General features: G+C 41.3%; 2 protein-coding genes across 3 annotated transcripts in view; one reads left to right on the top strand and one right to left on the bottom strand.

Moving 5' to 3' along the window:
• Positions 1-26150, top strand: part of Slco5a1 (solute carrier organic anion transporter family member 5A1) — a 136154-nt gene that overhangs the window by 67914 nt on the left and 42090 nt on the right. The window contains exon 4 of one of the 2 annotated variants that reach the window (XM_041667684.1): positions 14045-14209. The exons of the other annotated variant lie outside the window; for it this stretch is intronic. Within the exon in view, the coding sequence (XP_041523618.1) occupies positions 14045-14209 (165 nt within the window). The remainder of the gene's footprint in view (positions 1-14044; positions 14210-26150) is intronic. 2 annotated transcript variants of the gene reach the window in all.
• On the bottom strand, positions 1180-1521 carry LOC121458226 (60S ribosomal protein L30-like). Its single transcript, XM_041667333.1, has one exon. The coding sequence runs from the start codon at positions 1519-1521 to the stop codon at positions 1180-1182; it is 342 nt and encodes a 113-aa protein (XP_041523267.1).

Raw genomic sequence — 26150 nt, 5'->3', positions numbered from 1 at the left:
CACACACGCACGTGCGCACACACACACACACACACACACACACACACAATGAAACCCATTATGTTGTAAGCCAACTTTAAAAAAGAAATTTAAGGGAATAATTTTATCTATGGAATTTGACAGTAGTAATAAAAAGTTAGGCTTGTGTTTTTCAAGTCTTTAAAGTGATGGATGGCATGAAGACCAGAGTTCCGTTTCTGGTTCCTATGGTGGAAGAAGAGACACACTCCCATGAAAAGTCCTACAACCTCAACGCACACATGTGGTGATACAAGCCTGGCATTCATGCACACACATGGTACACACTTATACAGACTAATACTGAGAAAACCAAAATGAAACTCCAGAACAGACAAACAAGTTTCTAACAATTTATTTGAGTGTGTTTTGCAAAATTATTGGTAGGTAACAGATGAAATAATAAAAGAAATGGCCCACCCTGCAGGAAGTTTGAGAATCACTGCTTCAGGTCATGAGGATACCTGTATCTAGATGTAGCATTTGCTGCAGTTACGGATGTCTGATTACTAACACTGTGGTTGCATTTTGTAAAGTGTGGGTTTTTTTAGGGAAGCAGTATGGGGAGATCCTTATGCAAGTATGAAAATCCACTAGAAGGAAATATTCTTCCTTAGTAACTATATCAATTGTCCCTGTGTAGCTGTCCTCGAGAAAGGGTGTCTGTGGGATGGACTGTCTTGCTTTTCCATTTTTATTTCTCTTAAAAACAATAAGTTTAGCATTTAGCACACCTTTAACCCAAGTACTTGGGAGGCAGGGGGCATATTTCTGTGAGGCAGAGTCTGACAAGCAGATTTCTGTCAATTTGAGGTTAGCATGGTGTATATAAGGAGTTTGAGGCCAGCCAGAGCTAGATGATATGCCTCTGTCTCAAAAAGGAAATGCTGATAGTAGAAATAATAATAATGATAATAATAATAAAATAGAGGCCATTAAAGATAGATTAAATATTCTAAAATATAAACAACTTAATTTGTTCCTAAGTATGTAAGCTTTGTTCTGTTGAATGACAGCAAGTTCCTTTGTTTAAGAAACCTTTACTTCCAGTCTCATTTCCTGAATTCTCAGAGTTAATATTTATATAAATTATAGAGTATGAGGTTTTTTTTTTTTAAAGGAGCTCTGGTAAAGTTTTATTAAAGGAAAACTTTTTACTTTTCACCAGTCTGGTTCTGGCATACTTCTAATAATGTCAGAATCACCTGGGTCAATGATGGCCAGTGTGCATACTCTGTAGTATTTTCCACACGCTGTGCCCAAGCCAATGTTATTGCCACTGTAGTGATGGACACCAGTTTTAGCCAACATGGCAGAGTATTCTATTTCAGATTTCCTCAAGGCAGGGCAGTTGTTGGCGAGGACCACCAATTTTGCTTTGCCCTGTCTGATCATCTTCAGAGTCTGTTTGTATCCCAGCACGTACTTCCCACTTTTCATAACAAGCTGAAGCCGAGAGTTGATGGACTCCAGAGACTTTTTTGTCTTCTTTGCGGCCACCATCTTCCTGCCTTAGGTGCGGGATGGCCCCTAATCTAGCACACAGAGAGGGTAGAAGAGAGGATTAGCATCCGGAGCACAAAGCGCTAAGCAGTGGGGCTCCCCGGGCCGCCCAATGCTCCACCTGGCCTAGAGTATGAGGTTTATCAGATGCTCATGATAAAATAACTGTGGCATTTTGACCAATGAGACAGAGGCATAAGATGAAGTTACTAATACATTGTAGAGTTGTCACTACAGTCTCAGAAGGAGGAGAGGCTGGAACATTGCTAAAGACTACTTGTTCAAAGCACTTTAACATCAGTATTTGGGAAATACTATTTCTTTTTATTTAAGTTATAGATATGGTCTCCTTCCTCCCCATGACTTCGTGACAATGTGTTCTTTTGTAACTGCTAGAATGACTCCCGATACTCCAGTGAAACACAGGGATTCTCTGGATGCTCATGTTGTCCGAGCTCTTCCCATGTGGGCCAGCCCATCATTTTCACAACTGTATTATGGACCATTGATGATGATGATGATGATGTTCATGTGCGTGTACGTGCACCTGTATGGGTACAGATAACTTTGGAGTCCAGAAGAGGGCACTGGTCTCTGGAGTTCAAGTTAGGAGTGATTGTGGGATGCCTGATGTGGGTACTGGGAACTGAACTTGGGACAAGATCAGTGTACACTCTTAACCACTATCTTTTCAGCCCCCACAATTTATTTTACAGCTGAATTGAGATGAAGTTGCTGTTAAATAATTTAAGTCATATAAATATATTTAGAATTATAATTTGGAGAAATACAAAGTAGACTCAGGGGAAGAGATGAAGGCATGGTTAGAGATATTGATACTTTGTAAGTTAGGACTTCAAAGTGAAATATATTAATTGAACAGTAAAAGGGGATATTGATATCAAATCCATACAATTGCTGGCGTTCTTTCTAAAGATCTATTCGTCATATTTCATGTGTATGCGTGTTTGCCTACATGCATGTCTGTACATGATTTGCATGCCTGATGCCTGCAAAGGCCAGAAGAGAGTGTCAGATTCTCTGTGACTGAAATAACAGGTTATTGTGAGCTGCTCTGTGGGTACCGGGGAGCAAAGCCAGGTCCTCTCCAAGAGCAGAAAGTGCTCTTAATGGCTGAGTCATTTCTCCAGTCCCCAAGGTTCTTTCTAGATACTTTGGCCGCCCTTTCTTTTCCTGGATCTCTGCCATATTCCCTGCCCAGTGCTTTTCAAAATGTCTAGTGCTTTTTCCGAGGGGTTCAACTATCATATAGAAATGAGAAGAATCCATCCTTGGATTTAAGACTTATTGATGGAAATTCAAATGCTACTTTTAAAATTTTTTAAAACAATCTTATTTTACTTACTAGTCCCAGTTCCTTCTCCTTCCTGTCCTCCTGCTCCTCCTATCTTCTCCCCACCCCACCCCATCCATTCCTCAGAGAGGGTGAGGCCTCCCATGGGGAGTCAACAAATTCTGTCATGTTATTTGAGGCAGGACCAAGATCCTCTCCCTTATATCTAGGCTGAGCAAGTTCTTCCTCCATAGGGAATGGGCTGCAAAGAGCCAGTTCATGCACTAGGGATAAATACTGGTTCCACTGCTAGTGACCATAGACTGCCCAAGCCACACAACTGTCACCCACATTCAGAGGGCCTAGTTCAGTCTTATGCAGGGTCCCCAGCTGTCAGTCCAGAGTCAGTGAGCTCCCACTAGCTCAGGCCAGCTGTTTCTGTGGGTTTCCCCATCATGGTATTGGCCTCTTTGCTTGTAATATCGCTCCTCCCTCACTATGGCTGGACTCTAGAAGTTCACCCAGTGATTAACTGTGGATCTCTGTATATGCTACTTCTTAATTTCTTATATTGCAAGGGATTGTGGGTTTCTGCCTTTCCACATTGGTGTGGATCAACCCACACACACATACACACACACACACACACACACACACACACACACAAATAAGAAGAGTCTGAGCATGTTGTATAGTTGGTTTATGAAATCAGTGTTCATTCTGATTTTCTTGCTCATATTTCTGGCACATTCTCCTTTTCATTTCCTTTCTGGACTGTGATGAATGATCCCACTCTTGGGTAAATCTGGGACACCCTGATAACTCATTGCTCTACTTGTACAAAATGGATTCTCTAGCCGGTTGTAGATTGGAAGTTCAAGCCGGCATCTCATGTAGCTGGCCATAGACAAATTAGATAGCTAAAACTGGCCTTGGACCTCTCATTCTCCTGTCTCAACCTCTGAAGATTCAGATATGGGCACATGTCACCACACCCAACCTAGTTTACTTTATCTTGCTAAACAGAAACATTGCTTTAATGGGACATACTGAAAATTTCTTGCTAAAAATGTCTTAAACCATACCGAAGATACTGTAATACTGTTCAGTTAGGGTATTTAAATTAATTAATTTGATCATACACGTCAATATTCCTTAGTGTGTTTACAACAAAGCAACTGTTAAAAGTGTCATTCTGATATTTAATTCGGATAAAGGACATCTCTGGGTATAAACTCGGCTTGGCATGATTTACATCACAGAGCCGAGGCTCATCGTGAAGGTCTTGCATGACAGTTTATATTTCATTCTGAGTTAAATCTGTGTTTGAGTCCCACACTCTCTTTTTTTGCTGGAGCAGGTTTTCCTTTTGTCTTTATTTTTCTGTGTTCATCAATATCAGCTTCTTTAAAGAGGAGCTCAGTAGCTTAGCCATTGATTTGTACTCCCTTACAAAGAAAACGATCTGGGCTTTACAGAATGGTATCTTTTCGCTTGCTTTATTTGTAAACAGGGTCTTGCTCTGTCATCCAAGCTGGCTTTGAACCACTGAGTTCAAGCGACCCTCTTGCTTGAGTTCCCCAGGTACCTGGGACTGCCAGGCCATGCCATCGCTCCTGGTTAACGTGGTGCCCTCTTAGAGGTGCTCTTGCTGAGGAGCTAGAAGAAAATCCACTGTACTTTCTACTTTCCGCTTCCCCACTCTGATGCAGATATTGGGAAAATCTGACTCACAATTTCTAGGGCCTTATAAATTATGTAGAGCGAGGCTGCTGTAAAGCACCTGCAAAGAGGAATGCCAAATTGTCAGTGTGTCTGCGTTACCTTTCCGCAAGGAGATTAACATTGATTCCATCAAAATCCTGACAAAAATAAACACTTGAAATATTTAAGTGGATCAGCTTTCCTGTGGTTTGAGGCTTAGCATTTTAAAGTCTTCCCCATTTAACTCAACATTTTCTGTGTAGAAAAAAAGATGGCAGTTTATTTTCCTTTATGCCCATTTTTAGTCTAGTTTGGCATTATCATAAACACAAAATAGAATTTCTTTTGGCTAGAATTTTGTTTGTGTTGGTATGCAACATTTATAAACATTTATGAATTTATAAACATAACCAAATAGCCAAGTTATTTTGAGGTGGTAGTTGATTTTAAAAGAATTATTGAACGTTACAGATTGTTTCTATTATTATTACTAATTCTGGTCATTAAATGACAAGGTTAGGATCTGGGAGACAGCTCAGTCAGTGAAGAGCCCTCCAGGTGAGTAGGAGGACCAGAGTTTGGATCCCTAGAATCTGTAAAATTCTAGTGTGTGAGTGCACACTCAGAACCCCAGTGCTTGGGGTGTGGGGTGGGGTTGGGGTGAGGACAAGCAGGTCCCGTAGAAGGGTTGTGGTTGCTGTGAAATGGGTGCATGTGTGTTTGGGGGGGGTAGTGGTGAGAATGACTGAGGGTGGGAAGAAGCAGGAAATACCCTAGCAGGCCTCCTGCACCCTGGGGAGGTGGGTGCAACCCAGTGGAGAACGGAGTGCAGAGGACAGACGTGTTTGGAAATGCCAAATAGGTTTCCTGTGTTCGGCACATTGGGCTTATGCGGTAGACACCTGGGTGGTAAAGCTTGGGAGTTGTGTGTGTGTGTGTGTGTGTGTGTGTGTTGGTGGTGGTCTTATTGTGGGGCACCTGCCCACAGGCATCCCTGACTTTCTTGGAATTCCTCGCTCCCAGGAAGCTACCAGAAACATCCCAAGAAGGAGGCCAGGTAGGTAAAGGAGTGGGATGGGAGGAGGAGCCCGAGGAGAGAGCTATGGACAGAGCTCAGGTGAGGTTTGCCCAGAACACAAAGGAAACACAGCCTGGTACATTGGCGCCTGCCCCTCCTCTGCCTGCTTAGGTGCTCTTCGCTCTGCTGCCGCCCCCCCAACTGTTTCTGTCTCTCCCCAGCCCATGGGATGGTCCCTTCCTCATTCAGGATGGGTCTCCTCATGTCACTTAAACCTCTCTGGAAACAGCATCATGGACAAGCTTTAGTTGGTTTTCTAGGTTAAGGTTAAATCAGTCATGTGGACAGCAGTGACTGACCATCACAGATAGGCAGGGAGATGCAATAGGGGCTCAGGCTTAGGTAAGAGGCACAAGAATTAGCAGAGAAAGGCCGAAGGGCAAAATCGAACTGGAATTTCCAGAAACTATCCGACTGTAGTGTGTGTGGCCTTTCCTAGTGTTGTGAAGAAAGTAGAACATTAGAATGTCAAGCCAAGGTTTTCAGTCACAGTCCTCTTGTGTGTGGGCTTCACTGGGCTGCACAGTTAAAGGTGCAAAGCCTAAAACTATGGTCTAACTCTTTCTTCTCTGGCATCATTCAGAATATCTGTACATTAAAATCACTTTAGAGCAGCTTTGTTGACTACACCTTCATGAAATCTCCTGGTTCCCTCTTTGACAAGTGCTGGATGTATGGCACTTTCTCCTTATTTCAAATTCGCTTATCATTAATGTACTTTTAAATTCACTGATAGGTCACGAAACCAGTGGAGACACTAGCCAGCATCAGACTTACCTTGCAATATGCGACAAGTATTATCCCTACTTCCTACACACTGTCCTTGAAACCAATGATCCCATGGGATCCCCCAAAGAAGACCCCACAAACACCAACGCCCCTGAAAACATGGGCTGTCGTACCTGGCAGAGCCCTTAAGTGTGGAGGTCAGCAGATTGATCAGGAGGCAGAAATAGAAGTGAGGCCTGAAGTTGGATCAGAGCTGTTTGTTATTGGGATTTCTTTGGGAAAGTGAAATTTTAAAAAAGATATTGAAAGAATAAAACTGACGGGTTATATTTAGTTTTAGAAAAATGTGCTGGAGGAATGTTGACCTGGAAGCTGAATGTCAACAGGAGGCAACAAACATACAAGCAGCTCATAAGGAGTGAATTTTCTTGTAAAAACAACAGGAACAAACACCAAAATGTGAAGGGAGGTTAAACTATGCAGAAACGAGCATTGACTAATTCTCATTCATACTCATGAATTCAAATCTTGAAGAAAATGCCAAACTAAATTATGGATTGTCTAGTGATTCCGGCTAGCGTATCAAAATCCCAGGGTTGCTGCGTAGAGAGGTGCTTACAACTGGAGCTCACAAAAAACCTCTCCCTCTCTATGGGCTGTATAAGCAAAATGCTGTGTTCATGAATACTGTGTTCTCCCAATAGCATTTTAATTATTTGTTAATGGAATTTTTAATTGCAATTTTATCTAAATCTGCTAGGGATTTTTTCAGCCTTTTTCTGACTTTTTAAAATTAATTTTGTAGGTTAGTATAGAAAGTGATGGGTTTCCTCAGCTTTAAGAGATCTGCCCTCCAGATGATTATGGACCAGCCTTTCTTAGCTCTCAGTGTGCTCCACTGTCTGCACCATGGACCCCTTCACCTTACCACGCATGCTCTCTGAACTCACCGTTCTCCACAAGGAAACGGTGCATCCGTGTCATTCATTTCATTTTCTCAGACACATATTTTTTTTTTAGTATACATTGCTGTTGTGATGTAATAAAGCACGCTAATGAATGAATGCTTTCTAAGAACGTCTTAGTGCTGTAGGCACACGATAAAAACCACTGTGACTTCAGCGGGAAATAGTGACTGCGAGAGATCTTTAGCGCAACACACACTCACAGTTTTCTCGAGGAAAGGGTATATTTCTCACTAGGAATAAGCTCTCAGTAAGCACCTCTCCTTTCCCCTTGGAAAGGCAGCTGTACCCCTTTTCTTTGCTGCAGATGATGGTCATTTGCAGCCTGGTGCTTTCAAACATTAGTCGGACAGACGCTTCAGACCTTAGTCGTACTTAAAACGTTCATATGCGCTCAAGCATGCTTGCCTAATGGTCGGGTCATGGCGAGCATGCCAATGTCTGTTATCTACAAGGCTTCGGAGAAGAACTAGCTGTAGTCCCTGCTGCATCAGGACTGAGCAGAACCAGCTGTAGTCCCTCCTTCCCTGAAACTGAGCAGAACCAGCTGTAGTCCCACCTTCCCTGAAACTGAGCAGAACCAGCTGTAGTCCCACCTTCCCTGAAACTGAGCAGAACCAGCTGTAGTCCCACCTTCCCTGGGACGATCAGAACCAGCTGTAGTCCCAGCTGCATCAGGACTGAGCAGAACCAGCTGTAGTCCCTCCTTCCCTGAAACTGAGCAGAACCAGCTGTAGTCCCACCTTCCCTGAAACTGAGCAGAACCAGCTGTAGTCCCACCTTCCCTGGGACGATCAGAACCAGCTGTAGTCCCAGCTGCATCAGGACTGAGCAGAACCAGCTGTAGTCCCTCCTTCCCTGAAACTGAGCAGAACCAGCTGTAGTCCCACCTTCCCTGGGACTGATCAGAACCAGCTGTAGTCCCAGCTGCATCAGGACTGAGCAGAACCAGCTGTAGTCCCTCCTTCCCTGAAACTGAGCAGAACCAGCTGTAGTCCCACCTTCCCTGGGACTGATCAGAACCAGCTGTAGTCCCAGCTGCATCAGGACTGAGCAGAACCAGCTGTAGTCCCTCCTTCTCTGGAACTGAGCAGAACCAGCTGTAGTCCCACCTGCCTTGGTACTGGGCAGAACCAGCTGTAGTCCCACCTGCACTGGGGATGATCAGAACCAGCTGTTGTCCCACTTGCACAGGAACTGAGCAGAACCAGCTGTAGTCCCACCTACCCTGGGACTGATCAGTCCCTTATCAATTTCCACAGGAACCCCTTCACACCACATATCTCAGATTTCCTAAAACTTTGACTAAAGATTTGTTAGGCTGTTGAGAGGAACCCCATCAGGTTCATTTCAGAGTATCCCTTTTGTGAGGAGAAAGCAATTGATCTGTCTGGATGTGTGTAGTGGTGGGACCAGCCGGACGGCCATTGGTGAAGGTCTGAGAGAAACAAAGGACCTGCCAACACCATTAATATGGTTTTTACAAGTATGTTCTTTTTTTTCTTTTCTTTCTTTTTTTTTAAACAGAAAACAAACAAAAAAAGCAAAAGAAAAACAGTCTCACTAGATAACCCTAGTTGACCTAGAACTCAATATATAGATCAGACTGACCTCAGATTCACAGAGATCTACCTGTCTCTGTCTCCCGAGTGTTGGGATTCAAGGCATATACCACCAGGCCTGGCTGCAAGTGTTTCTTAAATATTGTCCACTTTCTGTTACATTTGCTCGAGTTTTGCCTTACATTTTTCTTCCTACATTACTTCTATGTAACATAGACGGCATCTCCTGGCTTTAGTGTTGGCTTCTCCTTAACACTGAATTTGACTTGGTCGTAGACACCTTTCTTTACCTGCTGGGTTGTCTTGTCAGCCCTGAACTTGAAAAATTTCATAGTATCAAATGATCAGACACCAGATTGTTATTATCATCACTCAATACCTCTCTCTCATGATCTTAACAGCATCTTTGATTGTATAATAACACATTATACATGGCACCGAGGAATGAATCTAAAATAAATTCTGTAGCATGAGAAATGAATTAGATGCTGGGTTGCACATCCACAGATTGAGCAACTTCTTTTTGAATCTATGCTTTTGAAATAAATTTGGGCATACACATAAACCCGCAAGAAGGCACACAGAGTCCTGATTACTTGGTGCCCTGTGTTGAGTCTCCAATAATTACAGTAATCACCCTGGAAGTCAGAGACATGCTTGGCCACTCCTCCTGTGTTTTTTCTAAGCTCAAAGACACTGTTCTGCATGACCACTGGCCAACCATCAAAAATCATTATCTAAGACAGTCCTGTCTTCCCAAAGATGCCCTTTATGTTCAAGGCCCAATCCAGAATCACATGTATTTAGTTTGGGGGTCTTCTTCAGTCTTAGGCAGATCCTCATCTTTCTGATCTTGACCTTTTCTTAAAATCATAGGCAAAAGTTGTCTTCACAGATGATTCCTTAGTTGGGGTTTGACACTGTCTTCTGATTTATGTACTCTTTAAAGTTTAGCACAAAAATGATGCTATGCTCATTATACCCTAACTAGTCAGATAGTATCAGTTTGTCCAATAATCTGGTAGGTTAGCTATTTAATCCCTGGATGAGGTTGCATTTTCTAGGTTGCTCCATCCAAAAGTTAACTAGTAGACTGCAATAAAATCAATAAAAATGTATAAGTGCCTTATGGGGGAATATTTTGAGGCTATATAAGATCAATAAACTCCCACTCTTCACAGCCATTATGTTTTGTGACATCACCATGATCAACAAATCAATAATCATGGAGGTGCTGTTTCTAGAGGATACACGGGGTTGATTCTGCCATAATGTGTTCAACAGCTCATCTGTGCATGACTTCATTTAAAATGTCTGCATGTAATGACTGCTGTTGATTCATGAACTTTGAAGTCATGCCAAATGCCTGTAACTCATGCCTTGTATTAGCATCTCTGATGGTGTATTTCTTCTGCGCTCACTCATCACAGCCAGCTGTAGCTATTGGCACTACAGGCAACCACCTGGGGGCTAGGTATTTTCCCTTTTATGTGTTGGAGGTAAAGTCTTGCTGTATAAATAAGGTTGGTCCTCAACCAGTGGTTCTTGTATTTCAACCTCCTGAGGACTGGCACTGTAGTCATGTGACACCAATGTTTGATATTAGGGACCTTTTAAATAAGTGAAACCACCAGCAAGAAGCACAATGAGAAAAGTGTGACAAAGACGCACTTTACCATGGCAGAGCTGCAGGAAGGAGGTAGACTATGTTTGCCACCTCTGCCAGGAGAGGAGAATGGGATGATGCAAGGGTTTCCTGCTGAGTGTGGCTGTGAACGTGCTTCAAATAGTAACTTTAGGCTTCCAAGGAAATTTTAGCAAATAGCTAAATTGACTAGTAAAAAAAAAATCTACAAATAATGAGGATTAGATGCATATTGTTCCTGTTTGATTTTCACATAGTTCTTTTAGTATCCATTAAGCTCAAAGTTGGGGAATCTGTCCATTGGAGTGATTTTTATTACTCTTTTCTTCAGTAAGATTTCCTGAGTTCATTTTGTATTTTCTATCTTCCAACTCTGAAGTCAGACTTTTTTTGTTCCTTTCAGTATAAAATGATTTTTAGAAACCAAGAGATGCATGCTGGGTAGGCTCATTCCTACTGTGTGCTATCATATTGTGATGATGCTAAGGAATAGCATGTACACACCCAAACATGCATACATTTGTAAGTATGTTTGTAAGCGTCTGTCTGCTCCCTGTCAGTCAACCTATCATACTATTGTATCATTTACCTGTTACATATCACCTGCCAATCAATTTGTCTATTATATCTATCTGTCATCTATCTATAACATATATCTGCCTATCATCTATCTATCTATCTATCTATCTATCTATCTATCTATCTATGTATCTTCATCATTATCTATCTATCTATCTATCTATCTACCTATCTATCTTCATCATCATCACTATCTATCTATCTATCTATCTATCTATCTATCTATCTACATATCTATCATCCATTATCATCTAATGTATTTCTCATTTTTCTATGTTCATCTAACTGGCTCATATGGGCACGTTCAGTTCTAATCTAGCAGCTATCTGGTACTTCTTTCCACACTGTTCCTTTCTTGGCAGTTATGTGTCTGATTTCCTTTGCTCTTCGATATAATTATTAGCTTGGTCCCTATATGTGAGAAACACTCAGTGGCGCCAGCCCACAATTTAGCCCTAAATTCTTTGACTCCTTCAGGGCATTTGAACAGAAAACTAAGCCTCAGTCAATGGATATGGAGGGTGAAAGATTCATTGGAAATCTGAACTCTGTTGATTCTACTTAAATATCAACCAATTTTGGCTTTATTTATTTATCCAATAACTTTTAATGAGATGAGAGAACATTCATATATATTTTTCTTACCCTTGATACTGAAAGACCATTTTACCAAACCAAATGTCTCTAAAAGAAAAATCGTTGTAGGGACTAGAGAGACGGCTCAATGGATTATGAGTGTATGCAGCTCTTGCAGAGGACCAGAATTCGGCTCCCAGCACCTGTACTAACAAGGGTCTATAACTCCAGATCCAAGGGATCCTGATACCTGTGGTCTCCAAGGGCACTTTGTACTCATGCATGTCTACCTACACATACATATGCACATATACTCATAATAAAAATATAGTATGAAAAGAAAAACAGTTTGAGGTGAGGAATATGACTTAAAATATTCATGTGATACAAATATTATTTTCTTGTGTTTTATACTTTTCTTCTTTTTCCAGATGTTTTAAGTTCAATATTTTGCCTTTTAATATGCTGGCTAAACTTAATTCAAATCTTTTAATATTGATAATCTCAACTTATCAACTTTGAAATTTTGAATATGACATTTTAACTTAACATTTACAGGAAAAATATGAAATAGTTGGGTTGTTTTTCTTTGGCGTGTTTATCCACAATAAAGGTCAGGGCTGCATATTAGCTTTTCCTTAAGGTCTTAAACCTCACAAGATTAGGTAAGACCTGAAACATTACATTTAATTCTATTTTGAAATGACATGAGCAAAAACTCTATTTCCTAAGTTTTAGATTCTTGTTAAATGGGAGGTTATGAATTATAGTGTCAATAAAAGTTGACTAATTATAACAAAATTATTTTACCATGTTGTAATGTAAAGGATAAGTGTTTTCCAAGATGGTCTTCTTCATGGAGGCACAGCAGTTATGCAGATGTTCATCTATTCATTCTATAAAAATGAAAAATATAGAAGTTGATTGACTACAGAGTTTCCATCTATTTCTCTTTGAATCTTTGTCATGTTTGCACAACTTAAGAATCTGGTATTAGTGTATTATGAAATCATCATTTGATCTCCTATGAATCCATTCTTTTGACTTGTTTTATTTTTACTCAAATATGACTATATACACATTTAGGTAGCTTGCTTTACTTATCAGTATAATACTTTTGTAACTCTTTTGTTCTAGCACATACAAATGATTAATTTTTAATGACCATCTTGTATTCAATTATATGGCTGTACCATATTTGTTTAAGTATTGCCCATCGATGGTGATTTAATCATCCCACATTTTATATTATAAATGATGTTGTATCTGTAGCACATTCTGCTAAGTAAATACCTAGACTTAAGGATGAAATCTTCCTCCCTAAGATGCTTTCCAAGCCTCATCTCTGGGTTCTTTAGTTTTAGGATATCATGGCCTTTTGCTGTTCAATCCAAAGTACCTGGGAGTGCCTGGCCTGATGTTCTCATTCTTTGCCATTTCTTTAGTTATGATTATTTCCTGTTCCATAAACAAGGCTGAAATTTCAGATGCACAACATCATCTATCTGTTGCTCTGCTTTGGGCATGTGGGACCAAAGACATGCCAACTCTGAGCTTAAGAGATGGCTCCATGCCTGCGGCTTTCCTGAGGACTTTTCTGAGGACCCAAATTCAGTTCCCAGCTCCCACTTTGGGTGACTCACAATCACCAGTAACTCCAGCTCCAGTGGAGCTAGTACTCTTTCCTGGCTTTCTAGGGTACCCACATACCTTTGTGCATATGTGAACTTTCCCTCTCTTTTACACACACACACACACACACACACACACACACACACACACACACACCACAGTAAACAATAAATTGAATTTTAAAAAAGAAAAATACATTTTTTTAGGATGGTGGTAGCTGGGTGAACTGGAAAGTATGATGTGGGATTAGACCATAGGTAATTTTCATATTGAGGAACCTATATGGTCTTAACAGAGAATGTATTTTAACTAATGAAAATGCAAATAATTTTATAGACTGGATGCTGTTTATGAATACATTTGTGTCTGGGAATGATTTTAGATGCTATTTCCTTCATTATCCTGGTTGAGAATTAAGAAACCCAACTCTGAAAACAGGAGTGGTGTCTAGTGTTATCAGAAGTGGCACACGCCTTTAATCCTAGCATTTGGGGGAGGCAGGGGCAGGCGGATCTCTGTGAGTTCGAGGCCAGCCTTCTATAGAGTGAGTTCCAGGACAGCCAGGGTTACACAGAGAAACCCTGTCTCCAAAAACATCAAAACAGAAAAAGAAAGAAAAAAAAAAAACCAACATCATCAGAGCTTTTGTCTGCTGCCCGAGGACGATTTTCAGTTCATAAGAAAAAAAAAAAGTTCAATTTTCTTTTGCTTCCCATCCATTGTTTATAACATTCATGTATCATTTTTGTCATTTTGTAGACCTCCCAAGAGCAGCTGTCAGGATCTTAAGCAACATGACATTCCTTTTTGTGAGTTTGTCATACACAGCTGAGAGTGCCATTGTCACCGCTTTCATTACCTTCATCCCCAAGTTCATCGAGTCCCAGTTTGGTATCCCAGCTTCCAATGCCAGCATCTACACTGGTAAGGACTGCCACAGGGCTCCTGGAAAGCATGGTCGTTGTGTCCAGTGACTGAAGTGGAGTGAGTGGGGAGGAAGTCCAGGCTCACACCCAGTGTTCACCAAGTGCGTTGCCGGCTCCTGGTGCCCCTGAGTTGGTGAGGAAAGCCAGGGATGTTCTTTCTGAGATTCTGATTATATTCGTGTGATGCATTTCCTAGCTGTGTTTTAAAAGGGTAGAATATTGCACATTTATGAATTTGTGGGCCTCAGTTAAAATCAACTAAGCCATGAGATCCGCATTTGGATTAGTGTTGATCTTCTTGTGGATGAACATGGGTCTTAAAATGTTAAGTGAAGCTGATGCTGTAAAGTCCAGATCAGTTCCATGGTATCAGAATTTTCCATTCATAAACCTGAATAGATTTCGGTAGAATTACTAGAAATGCATGATGTTTAAGAGGATGCTTTATGTACTTTATTTTAGATGCTTTATGTCTAGTCAAACAGAGATTTTAGACGTCTTTGACATTCAAATATTATTTGATAGTAAATATGACGGTAATGTGGAAAACTAACTCTCAGCTACTGGGGAAATTACAGTGCTAAGTAATATTCTAAATACTTCTTTAGTGATTTCAAAGATAGCCAATCTGCAGAAAGCTTCATTTTTCAATAAAGGATAAGTATTTTTGAATAATTGTAAATTTTCCCACAGCTTTGTTTTCCACCTTTTTCTATTTCTACAAGCTTGAATTATCTAAAAATGAACAGAAGAAAATATCACTGTAACAAGAGCAATTGATTTGAAATTATCTGTGGGCTTGGCTGGCAATCACTCTGTTTGCTACTTCTTGTATATAGAACTATAGGCGTAAAAATCAGTTGCGTGCCCACAGCTGCAAATGGTTTAATAAATAATATATGGCTATATATGGTTAAAAGGTTTGCTTTCTCTAAAACTGCTTTCCTGTGTCGATTGTGATATTCCCAGGTCACGTTTCTGTCAGGTTGGCTAACAGAAAGAGGAAGCTCCTCGTTCTTAGGTTAACACTTGGCGCGGGGTCTTCTCTGAACAGTGATCTCTGGGCAGGGGAACCCAGAGCTGCTGGGACTGGACTCAAAGTGAAGAGTACTTTCGCACATTCCCTAGGCTTAGTTCCAATATGAAAAGGTATGAATAAGAAGACGGTTGTAGCCCAGAAATCTGGGGCTTCCTGTGTTTAAGAAAGTGCTACAGGGTCCTCACTGCAGGCTCTTTTAGGTCACCATCCCTATGTCAGCATGCACTGTAAGCCTCTCAGAGGGAGCTGCAGACTCTGTGTTTCTCCAGGCTTATTTGACTAGGAAGCTCAACCTTTAATTTACTCATCAAGATACACATCTTTATTTATTTATTTAATTTTTTATTTGTGTATGTATGTAACATTATCTCAGTATTTTATTTCATTTATTTTGAAACTGATCTCACTGTGAAACCTGGGATGACCTGGAACTTGTGATCCTACTGCCTCGGCCTCTACATGCAGAGATTGTCTACGCGAGCCATTACATCCCACAGAAACCTACCTTTCCCACGAACAGTTTTCCTTTGGTTAAATGCAGGGATTCAGTCATGGTATTCAGCCGAATTCCAGCCACACTAGACCGTCTAGAGCTGTCTAGGTCATCCCGTGGCTGCCACCGGGCAGTTTTCACCGCAGGGCTCCAAGGCAGGGCGGCTGAAGCGGATGTGGACCGATGGAGCCATCTCTGAGTACGGGTAGCTAGACAACTCTTCGAGGAAAACTGGAGCAAGAAGTTCAGTGGGATCTGGAGGGTTGGGCGTGGCGCTCCCCAGCGACAGGGTAGAGAGACGCTTGTGTAAATGAGGCTGTCTCCCCCACAGCCCACGCTAGAACTCCGCGATGGGAGAAGACATGTGACTAAGTGAGATTCCATCCTGGTTGCAACATCCATCAGGATTCGTCCTTTGTCACCAACAGTTCTCTGAAAACCTCGCCCAGGGCTTCTCGGTTTCATAGTCCGTTGTCTTCCCAATGGCTCCGAGCACTCGCTCTTGACTTATTGTCGTTTGATTCATAGACAAGAAGTAAATTCAGGAACAATGCCGGCTGGGCAAGAGCAGATGGTGCCTGATTAAGTTACAGTGACATTAAAAGCATAACAATTTCTTTAAAACTCTTCTTAAAGCAGTTCCCTCTTACCCTCTGAACACAGATTTTAATTTTTAAAAGAAGACTTTGAGAATTTCTTTTGTCTTCTGAAGCCCTTCCTCTGCGTGCAGATTGAAGTGGAAAATTAAGAACTTTTTCTGGGAAAAAAAAAAAGATTTTTACAATAGTGCTAATTTCGTAAGTAACAAAGTTTTGTTTTTTTGTTTTTTTTTTAAAGTAAGCTCTCTTTTCATTGTTATTGATTGAACCCAAGGACATCATGCATGCTGGAATGTCCTCCACCACTGAGCTACACCCCAGACATACCAATTATTTTCGAAAAAAATTATTTGAGTAATTATCTCAGCCCAAGCAATTTCTTGGTCAAAAACTGTTCTAGACACAAGCCAGAAGCTGGGTCTGGGAAAATGAACTCGTTCATGTTGTCATTTGACACAAGCCCTGGATGGTGCTCTGTGTCTTGCAGAGGACAGAGAGCCATAAAGACTCAAGCCAGCGTTCCCATTGCTTCTGGATCTGACAGGGGAGACAAAACTTATGAACTGAGTTAGGAAAGGCTGCTCAGGAACTGATGGTACAGAATGGAAGCTACAGTTAGCAGTTAATACACACTTAAATGTTGCTCAAAGGAAATTTTAAATGTTCTCATTACAAAAGAACACCATGGGCTGATGGATATGTTATTTTATTTAATAATTATACAATATGTACATATATGAGTGTAACACATTGCACCACATATATAATTTTTGCCAATTAAAATCAAATAATTGAAAATAAACCTTCCCCCAAGCTGCTTTGATAATAGAAGATTTTGGTTCCAGAGATTATTTTGGCTGGTAGGGTAATGGTATTTTAGTGTTTTCATGGCAAAATATCTTTAACCAGGCTGGCAGGCTATCTATCTATCTATCTATCTATCTATCTATCCATCTATCTCTCAATAGTCAAAATTATCTATCTGGAGTCAGAGGAGCAGAACGAGTCAGGCAGGATGATGGAAGGTGGGGGAGGAGATAAGATAAATCTGGTTCTAGTGGGGATAGAATGAGGAAGAAAGAAAGCAAGAGCAGTTCATGGGCAGGTTTAACGGAAGAGCCAGCCAGGCAGATATGGCGATCATCTCTGGCATGGGGACTCGGAAGTTTTCTCTGGGAGCACCAGCACTGCTTAGTTTCACAAGTCACCCTGGAGGACCCTATGTCCAGGCACGGGTGACAATGTTAGTCCCTGATGTGGGTGTCATCACAACACTCTGCTCAGCCCATTCCAGTCTGTGTGGATATCTCTCCAGAGTGGGTCTGGGCCTCAGGTCCCACGCCCTGTGTACTCAGTCTCCTGGCTAACCCAGTCAGAGTCACACTGCTTGAATAAAATATTATGAAATTGATGTTTTGGTGAGATGAATCACGAAGTATCAGTTGGACAGTGTGACCTCGAGTCCTTTCCCTACTTGTCTCTGGCTGTGCGACCTCAGGCAGACCATTTACCTCCCATTTACAGTAGGATCTCTCCTGTGTCAGGAGGACCAAGCCAACTACTGCAGCTCTCTAGTGAGGTGACTTCAAACAGGTTCACAGTGTAGTGGAAACTCACAACTCTGTCCCAGTACGGGAAAGTAAACGACGGTTTACTGATTGCAGCTTCCATGTATAGCTCTATAGACTGAGCAGGTCTGAGATGGAAACTACTGCAGTAATGATTATGAAACATCAATTGACATCTATTTTTTCCCTTGTTTAGATGACTTAAAGTTAGCATAAAGAATAATGGACTCTGTTGTGGCATTTTCATATATAGGTGTCATGCTTGGTTGTTCTACTTTGTCCTTCTCCCCCACTAGCCCCAATTGTTTTCCCATCTTCCTGGGTCCTCCTTTTGCTGGTGACTTCACTTTGAATAGACTTCCCGCTTCCGTTTTCATGTCACAAGCATCTGCAGTTTCCTGGTCCCGCCCTGCGAGTTCTTCCTTCTCTCCCATGTTCTCGCTTCTCATTTCATGGCCTACACATGACATTTATTGTTTTCAAAGTATGAGACACTAAGCTTCTTGTATGAGTGGCATTGCCTAGTCCATGTTATTAAAGCCTATTCTGTAGATACTGTTAATTATGCCCATTTTTCTAAAGGAGGAAGCAACATCCGGGAGGCTTAACTAACCCACTTAAAGGCAAATAAACACTAGAGTCGTGTGTTTCTTGAGACTATAGTCGTTCCACTGTCTACCTGAAGCAGTAGGAGAGGCAGTGTCATTGTCATTGTGCTCATTCAGATTTTCACTATTCTGACATGCTCTGATGGTGTTCTACCTCTGTCCCGCTCTGCAGGAGCCCTTGCTGCTGAACTGGCTCAGTAGCATTTGGTTTTGAAGCATCGTGAGCTTTCTGTGCCACCTTTGCCTGGGATCCTGCCCCTAGGGGGACATGGTGACAAAAAGTTAGACACATAGACTTGGAGAATTGTTCTTAAGATAATCAAATCCTCTTCTGCAGAAACGGGATTAGGTTAGGATATTATTATAATAATTATTATTATCATTATCATTTCGCTTTTCTGTGCATTTTACTGATTTGCAGTTTTGTGGCTAAAATGCAAGGCAGTGCCCCAGAGCTTGGACCACAGCTTTTGACAATCGCCACATCTTAGATGTAGGGGCAGTGTGAACCTGTTATGACTTATATCATCCTTCTGTGTACAATTGCAGTTTTTCTAAAACTAGTTTTTCCGTGTTATAAAAATAGCTAAAAATTCAGTTTTGTGGTAGTTTTATAAACATCGGCATAGAATAGATTTTCTTTTTAATGCTGATGTTAAGTTTTAATACAAATAGAGTGTGGGTGGCCTAGAAGCCTCCCCATTTTCAAGGTTAGGCAATGGCATTGGCTTCAAGAGCCTAGCTGGTAGCACATAGGAACCCCTGAGAGAAGGAAGGGGACATGCTTGCAAATCAGCTTTCTGTGGCCTCTGCTGGAGTCTGCCCTCTGCTAACACTTCAGCCCATGTGGAAAAGAATACGGGCTGTCAGAGACAGAAAAGCAGTTAGAGACTCTGTGTCTTTTGAATGGAAAGATATTCATGACACCAAGATAGATTTGTTTATCTTTAGTGCTCAAGAAAAAAATTTTAATTTAAGTTTTATTATTCTATAGTGTGTGTGTGTGTGAGTGTGTGTGTGTGTGTGTGTGTGTGTGAGAGAGAGAGAGAGAGAGAGAGAGAGAGAGAGAGAGAGAGAGACTAAGGATATTTGCATACCATGATTCATGTGTATGCAAGCTAGAGGACAACCTTTTAGAGTTGTTTCTTTCCTACCATCTTTATGTGAGTTTGGGGGATCAAACTCAGGTTGATCCCCAATCAGGCTTGGCTAGCAAGTCCTTTTACCCCACTGAGCCACTTCACTGGCAGCAGGAGGGTTTCTGTAAAAGGTCATAGTGGAAAACACCAAGGTAGTCATTCTCTTCTCTTTCTTGTTAGTCAGTTAATGGAGGAAATGTCTGCATGCTACCACATGGCAGACCATGTGACGTGCCAAAGGACAGATGCTTAGCTGGTGCTCAAAGGTCTGTAGTGAAACAGGTGTTTGCTAGAATGACCCATGCAGTTGCAGACAAGGTCATGTTGGTGGGGGATGGATGGTGGCAGCAGTAAGTATGTGCCCCTGGCAGCCCATCCTACAGTAAAAGCCTGCTTCCGACTGTCCCACTTTCTCACATCAAGCCCCATTGACATCTGTGAGGAACACCAGGCAGCCAGAGTCCAAAGGTCTTGACTGAAATATTTTATATTTTTAAAATACTCGCTGAATTCTGAAATAACTTAAGTTTTCTATATTTTTTTTATTCCCTGGATCCCTCTGTATAATAAACTTCAACAGCAGGGCTCTCCAAGGATCTTAGGAAGTCATAGAATAAACCGGGTGAAAACTCATCAGGCCCGTGACCACACAGCTGGCCTGTGGGAGGCAATGTTGTGTTTCAGTGGCCAGGTAGCAAACAGAAGCAGTCAAGGAGGAGGGTCCCAGTGTCTCCTCCAAGGGCACACTGCATTGCTTTGCCCTCCTTCTACCAGGCTCTATATCTTAAACGTTCTGCCCCTCCCAATCACACCACACATTGGTGACCATGCCTTCACCATGTGGACATCAGCGAACATGATGATCTGCCTAGACTAGGGGCCCTTTCCCTCTGGGTCTGTTGTATATGAACTGGAATGAACTCTATGATTCTTTTTGCTTTAAAATTTTTAGATTAAATAATTTTTCTTAGGCTACTAGATAAACAATTTGTGTGCCATATGGACGTTTGCTCACACATTTCCCAGAAAGTTATATGGCTATCTTACAGGGGAATTTATTAACTAATTCATCACTCTGGCTTTGATGGTACTGTCACGACCCACACACTGTGACTGTGACTAGCTTTCCTTTGCTGTGTGTGTTCCCATGTCATCCACAGACCCCCACCTGGATCCTGTTAAACACTTCCATTGTAAAAACTGAGTTTCTTTCCTGGGGTTTCTATAAAGATACACAGAATTATTTTATCCTACCATATTTGGTACATAATATATGCTCAGCAAAACTATTTTTCTTCTATTTATATTCTGCTATTTTGTTATATTTACGTTTCCATTAGAAGTCATTGTTGGATTTTCTAATTCCAAACAATCCTACTAATCAAATTTAAAGTAGTGAACTGACGGTTTTCGACGCAAGGTCTCACTGATGTGGGAGTGTCATATATCAATCTGTTGATTTCATTGGTTAAGCAATAAAGAAACTGCTTGGCCCTCATAGGTTAAAACATAGGTGGGAGGAGTAAACAGAACAGAATGCTGGGAGAAAGAAACAGAGTCAAGGACTCACCATGATTCTCCCACTCCAGGCAGATGCAGGTTAAGATCATTCCTGGTAAGCCAGCTCGTGGGCTACACAGATTATAAGAAATGGGCTAGTCCAGGTGCGAGAGCTAGCCTAGAAGAGGCTAGATCGAAATGGGCCAAGCGATGTTTAAAAGAATATAGTGTCCATGTAATTATTTCGGGTAAAGCTAGCCATGGGGGCGGCCGGGTGCCGGGAACGCAGCCCGCTGCTCCTGTTTCAACAGTCTCACTATGTAGCCCTGGATGTCTCAGCATTTCTATGGTCCAAGCTGTTTCTAACTGATGCCCATCCTCTTCCCTCAACTTCCTGAGTGCCATAGTGTCTGGCTTTTGTGGATGTTTTTAAACAATCTTACCCCCAGCCAAGTAGGAAGGTGCACAGGCAAATTAAGCTGGAAAAGTGAAAAGCTTTAATCTTTGTATGCATGCCAGGGAGTGAATTTAGTCCTCTGTGCATACCTGAAGATTATTTAAATTTTTTTAAGATTTAATTTTCTTTTATGTTTATGGGCAATTTGGCTGTTTGTAAGTCTATGTACCATGAGAAGCTGGTTTTCATGGAAGCCAGAAGAGGTGTCCCACTCCCTGAAAATGGAGTTACAAATGATTATGGACCACTGAGTGAGGGCTGGAAATTGAACCTAGGCTCTCTGGTGTAACATTAGGGCCTGCTCATTGGGGTTTCTGTCCTGCCTGGTTCCCACAGCCAGCAAGTCCTAAAGAAAATCACACAGAGATCTCCATAAGTTATAAAACTGATTGGCCCATTAGCTCAGGCTACTTATTAGCTCTTGTAGCTTATATTAACCCATTATTCTTATCTATATTAGCCACATGGCTCGGTACCTTTCTCAGCGGGGAAGGTCACACCTTGCTTCTTCAGTGGTCTGGGCTGGACTGGAAGGAATGGGCTTCCTCCTTCCCAGAATTCTGTTCTCATCGCCCTGCCTCTACTTCCCTCTTCCCATGATCCCCTTTCTACTTTCATCACGTACATACAGAAGACTAGAGTAAGAGAGGACGTGGAGGATAGAGTGTAATATCCCCGTTGCAGGCAAGTAAAGAAAGAAGCAGGAGCTCATTGAAGCATCCATAGCTCACAAAGTGCTGGCCTTCCAGGGCTAAAGACAAGCTGTTCCCTCTTCCAGCCCATCCGCCATCTCTCATTTCCTCAGAAGTGATTTCTGCTAACACATGAAAGTCACATCCAAAGTTAATGAGTACCTTGGCTCTTAAGTGTAGACAGGAAATGCTTATCACCACACAGACGGGAAATTTGTTACTCTTTTTATATAAATAATGAAACATGTGATAAGCCATTATTAGGAGGTGAAGTAAAGTCCTTTTGTAACCTGAACCACCGTAGGGCCGACCACAGAAAAATCCCTTTCCTGGCATACTCAGTTTCTGCCCGTGGTGTTTTTTCTGTCAGCCAGAGGCAAAGCAAAGCTGTCTTTAGCTATGCTATTGTTAGACCAGTTAGATTTCAGCATAACAGATTCTTCAGGTCCCTGCACTGAAAGTCCCCTCATAGCTCTATTTGCAGAAAGATGGATATAATTTGTGTTTGACTTTTAGACACATTATAGGTGTAGATTTCTCTTGTAGGGCACTTAGTATTTATTTGTTTTATATAGAGTAGTAGTAACATCTTCCCTAAAATTATTTAAAATGTTTACTATGTAAATACCAAGTCCTTAGAAGATACCAGAAAGTTGACTAGATACCGCTGTGGCGTGGACTTTTTTTTTTTTAATGAGGTAGTTTCTCATTATGTAGCCCTGACTGACTTACTATGTACCATCACCAACAGCAATGACATAAATGAGTTTAACCTTTTTATTGCAGCATTTATTTTTCCATAAATACCTATGTTATTAAAAATAATAATTTATAAGTTTTGAAAGGAACTTTGGGTGATAGGTGAAAATTAGTCTAAAATCCTTTTGTTTTTGAGATAATGGATTTTCAAAGACTTGATTGGGCACTAAGTTTCTATAGCTAAGAAATATTTTTCTTTCACTAATGAAATTGAGTATACATATTTCCAGAGAAAACTATAATTAAAATGCTTGGAAAATATCACCAAGAGAATGAAGAAAGCTTCATGATTTAAACATGCGGTAGTGTATGTGCCAATCTCCCATGATGCAGAAAACACACTGGATTTACAGTCACAATCTTGGAAAGTCAGGTGTGAAGGCCCATGCCTATAATCTTAGCACCTGGGAGCCTGAAGCAGGAACCTCCCAAGGTCCCGGCCAGTCTGGGCTACACACACACATCTGCCCCCTTTTTCTTCAGTTAGAATCAGAACACTTGAGAGCCTAGCTGTGGAATTAATGAGTTATTGATGGAAGAGTCTACTGCATGTTTTTATGAAGCAAACTTTATTAGAATGTAGTTCTGCCCCCATGGGCACATGGCTATAACTGCTTTCACTCTACAGCAGCAGGGGCAGATAGCAAAGCACACATCTGGGTCCTGTTCTAGGAGAAAGAAGAGAAGTCATCAGAGGGTAGGAAGTGATCTTTCTTATCACTTCCTTCCAAAGTCTACGATAAAAACAAACAGAAACAAACAAGAGGAGGCTGGAGAGATGGCTCTGCAGTTAAGTGCACTGGCTGCTCTTCCAAAGGTTTGATTCTGAGCACCTACATGGCAGCTCACAACTATCTCTAACTCCAGGTCCAGGGGAGCCAATGCTCTCTTCTGGCCTCTGAGGGCAACACAGGCACATGGGTCACAGATATTCATGCAGGCAAAACCACAATCATCGTCGTCATCGTTGAAGTAGTAGTAGTGGTAATGATGAAAAATAAACAAATAGTATATATGAACAATAAGAACCAAAAGTCAACAAATTAAAAGAATAAAAAATTCCTGAGCCAGTTTCCCTGATGTGGGAATGGTTTTTCAAAGGATGCACGCTGAAGGCGAGCCTCTGTCTTATTTTCTCCACTGGGCAGAAGCTTAAGCTGCCTTTGGAAATCCTTCTCTTTGTTCTGCCCACTTTCCTGCCATTCAGGTTCTGTGCAATGCTGAGCTGTCAGTAACTCATCTCTCTTCAGTTGTGGAAACTGTATGGCAGTTGCTTTGCATCCTTCATTTTGGTCAAAATGAAAATGTGTAAAGACTCAATGCTCTCTTTGATCCTCCTGAAGGCTCCTCCACCAGCATTGGGGAGGAGCACTGGGGTGGTTGGTGAATCAATGACTGTCACACTGTGAGCCCAAACTTCGGCGTTTAGTTGGGGGATAATTACACCAACACCCTGGCACTCTAGTTTATTCCTTTGTTGGTTCCCCTGTGCCTCTGAGATTAGATGTAAAGTCTTTATTGCATTTACTTTATTTTTAGTTATCCAAGCTGTATTTTCACATTCCAATGAGAAGGTATGTCTGAAAAAAATATATGATCTTTACTATTCAAAACTCAGGGTAGACGAGGTCTGAGCAATAACGAGAGAAGAGCACTGGGTAATTAGCGATGACTACAGATGTGTCTGCGAGGGTGCCTGGCAACCACGCTCTGACTCTGTTCTGATGCTTTCTGACCTATGGTTACTCTCTGCAAGACTGACTAATTCATTAGTACGTGAACCACATGTTCTCATCGATGCAAGATTGTTGTTCTTTAAGGATGAATGCTCAGACCATGAAGTTACTGTAGAGTAAGTTTCTGTTCTTAATCAACTTTATTATTAGACATCTTTAGTGTAGTTTTCATTGTCTGATAGAATTACGCATGACTCAAACAAAACTACATCTTCGAATAAACGGTCCAGCTGGGCAGTGGTGGTGCACATCTTTAATTCCAGCACTCAGGGAGGCAGAGACAGGCAAAACTCTAAGTTGGAGAAAAGCCTAGTCTACAGAGCGACTTCTAGGTCATCCAGGGAACACAGAGAAATTCTGTCTTGAAATCCAACCAACCAGACAAACATTCTCCCCTCAAATCATCCAGTCCAGTGTGTAGCTGCTAGGTCTGTTTTTTTATCCCATCTGTTACTGCCTTGCCCTTCTTATGTTTTCTGGTTTGGATCCTTGCATTAGAACAAAGAAAGATGAGTGATTTGTTTAAAAGTTCCTTTAAATTATAAAATTTTCTGAATTTTGGTGCCTCTGGGTTCTGTTCACGGAGAGGTGAAATCAGTGTGTTACTGAGGTAACTTAATTCTCGTGAATACTGAGTTAAGATTAATGTATAAGTGTGTAAGTGAGGTGTGAATTAATCCTTGTTTTAGGTGGAGACTGCTCATTTGTTTCCCAACTGCCCAAACCCAAAATACTCACTCAGGAACTGTATTAATTAAAATACTGTTTAGCCTATTAGCTTAGGATTCTTATTTAACTAACTCTATGTCTTAAATTAACCCATTCCTATTATTTTGTATTTTACCATGAACCTCGTGGTTTACCGGTAAGGTTTCGGCCAGTGTCTGTCACCTTCGGCGGCTACATGAAGTCTCCTTGACTCCACCTACTTTCTCCCAGTATTCAATTTAGTCTTCCTGCCTAGCTCTATTCTGCCCTGTCATAGGCCCAAGCAGCTTCTTTATTCATTAACCAATAAAAGAAATACATATACAGAAGGCTTCCACATCATCTCATGACTACTGAGTTAAGACAAATGTATAAGTGTGCAAGTGAGGTGTGACTTAATCCTGTGATACTGAGATAAGCTCAGTGTATAAGTGTGAAAGTGTCTAAGTGAGGTGTGACGATCCTTGTGAATACTGAGGTAAGATCAGTGCATAATTGTATAAGTGAGATATGACATAATCCTCATGAACACTGCCCTCCCTGTATTACTTTGCTTTGGCTCAAATGACCCTCTCCCGTTTAAAAATGCCACTATTCTCTACACTCTTTATTCCTCTTACTGTACTGAGAATAATTTTCAC

The sequence above is a fragment of the Microtus oregoni genome, unplaced genomic scaffold, assembly GCF_018167655.1.
Source record: "Microtus oregoni isolate MIOR12 unplaced genomic scaffold, Mior012 000017F_ref0000208, whole genome shotgun sequence".
Taxonomy (NCBI): Eukaryota; Metazoa; Chordata; class Mammalia; order Rodentia; family Cricetidae; genus Microtus; species Microtus oregoni.
The sequence above is the reverse complement of the archived record's forward strand: the minus strand, read 5'-3'. Positions and strand labels throughout refer to the sequence as shown.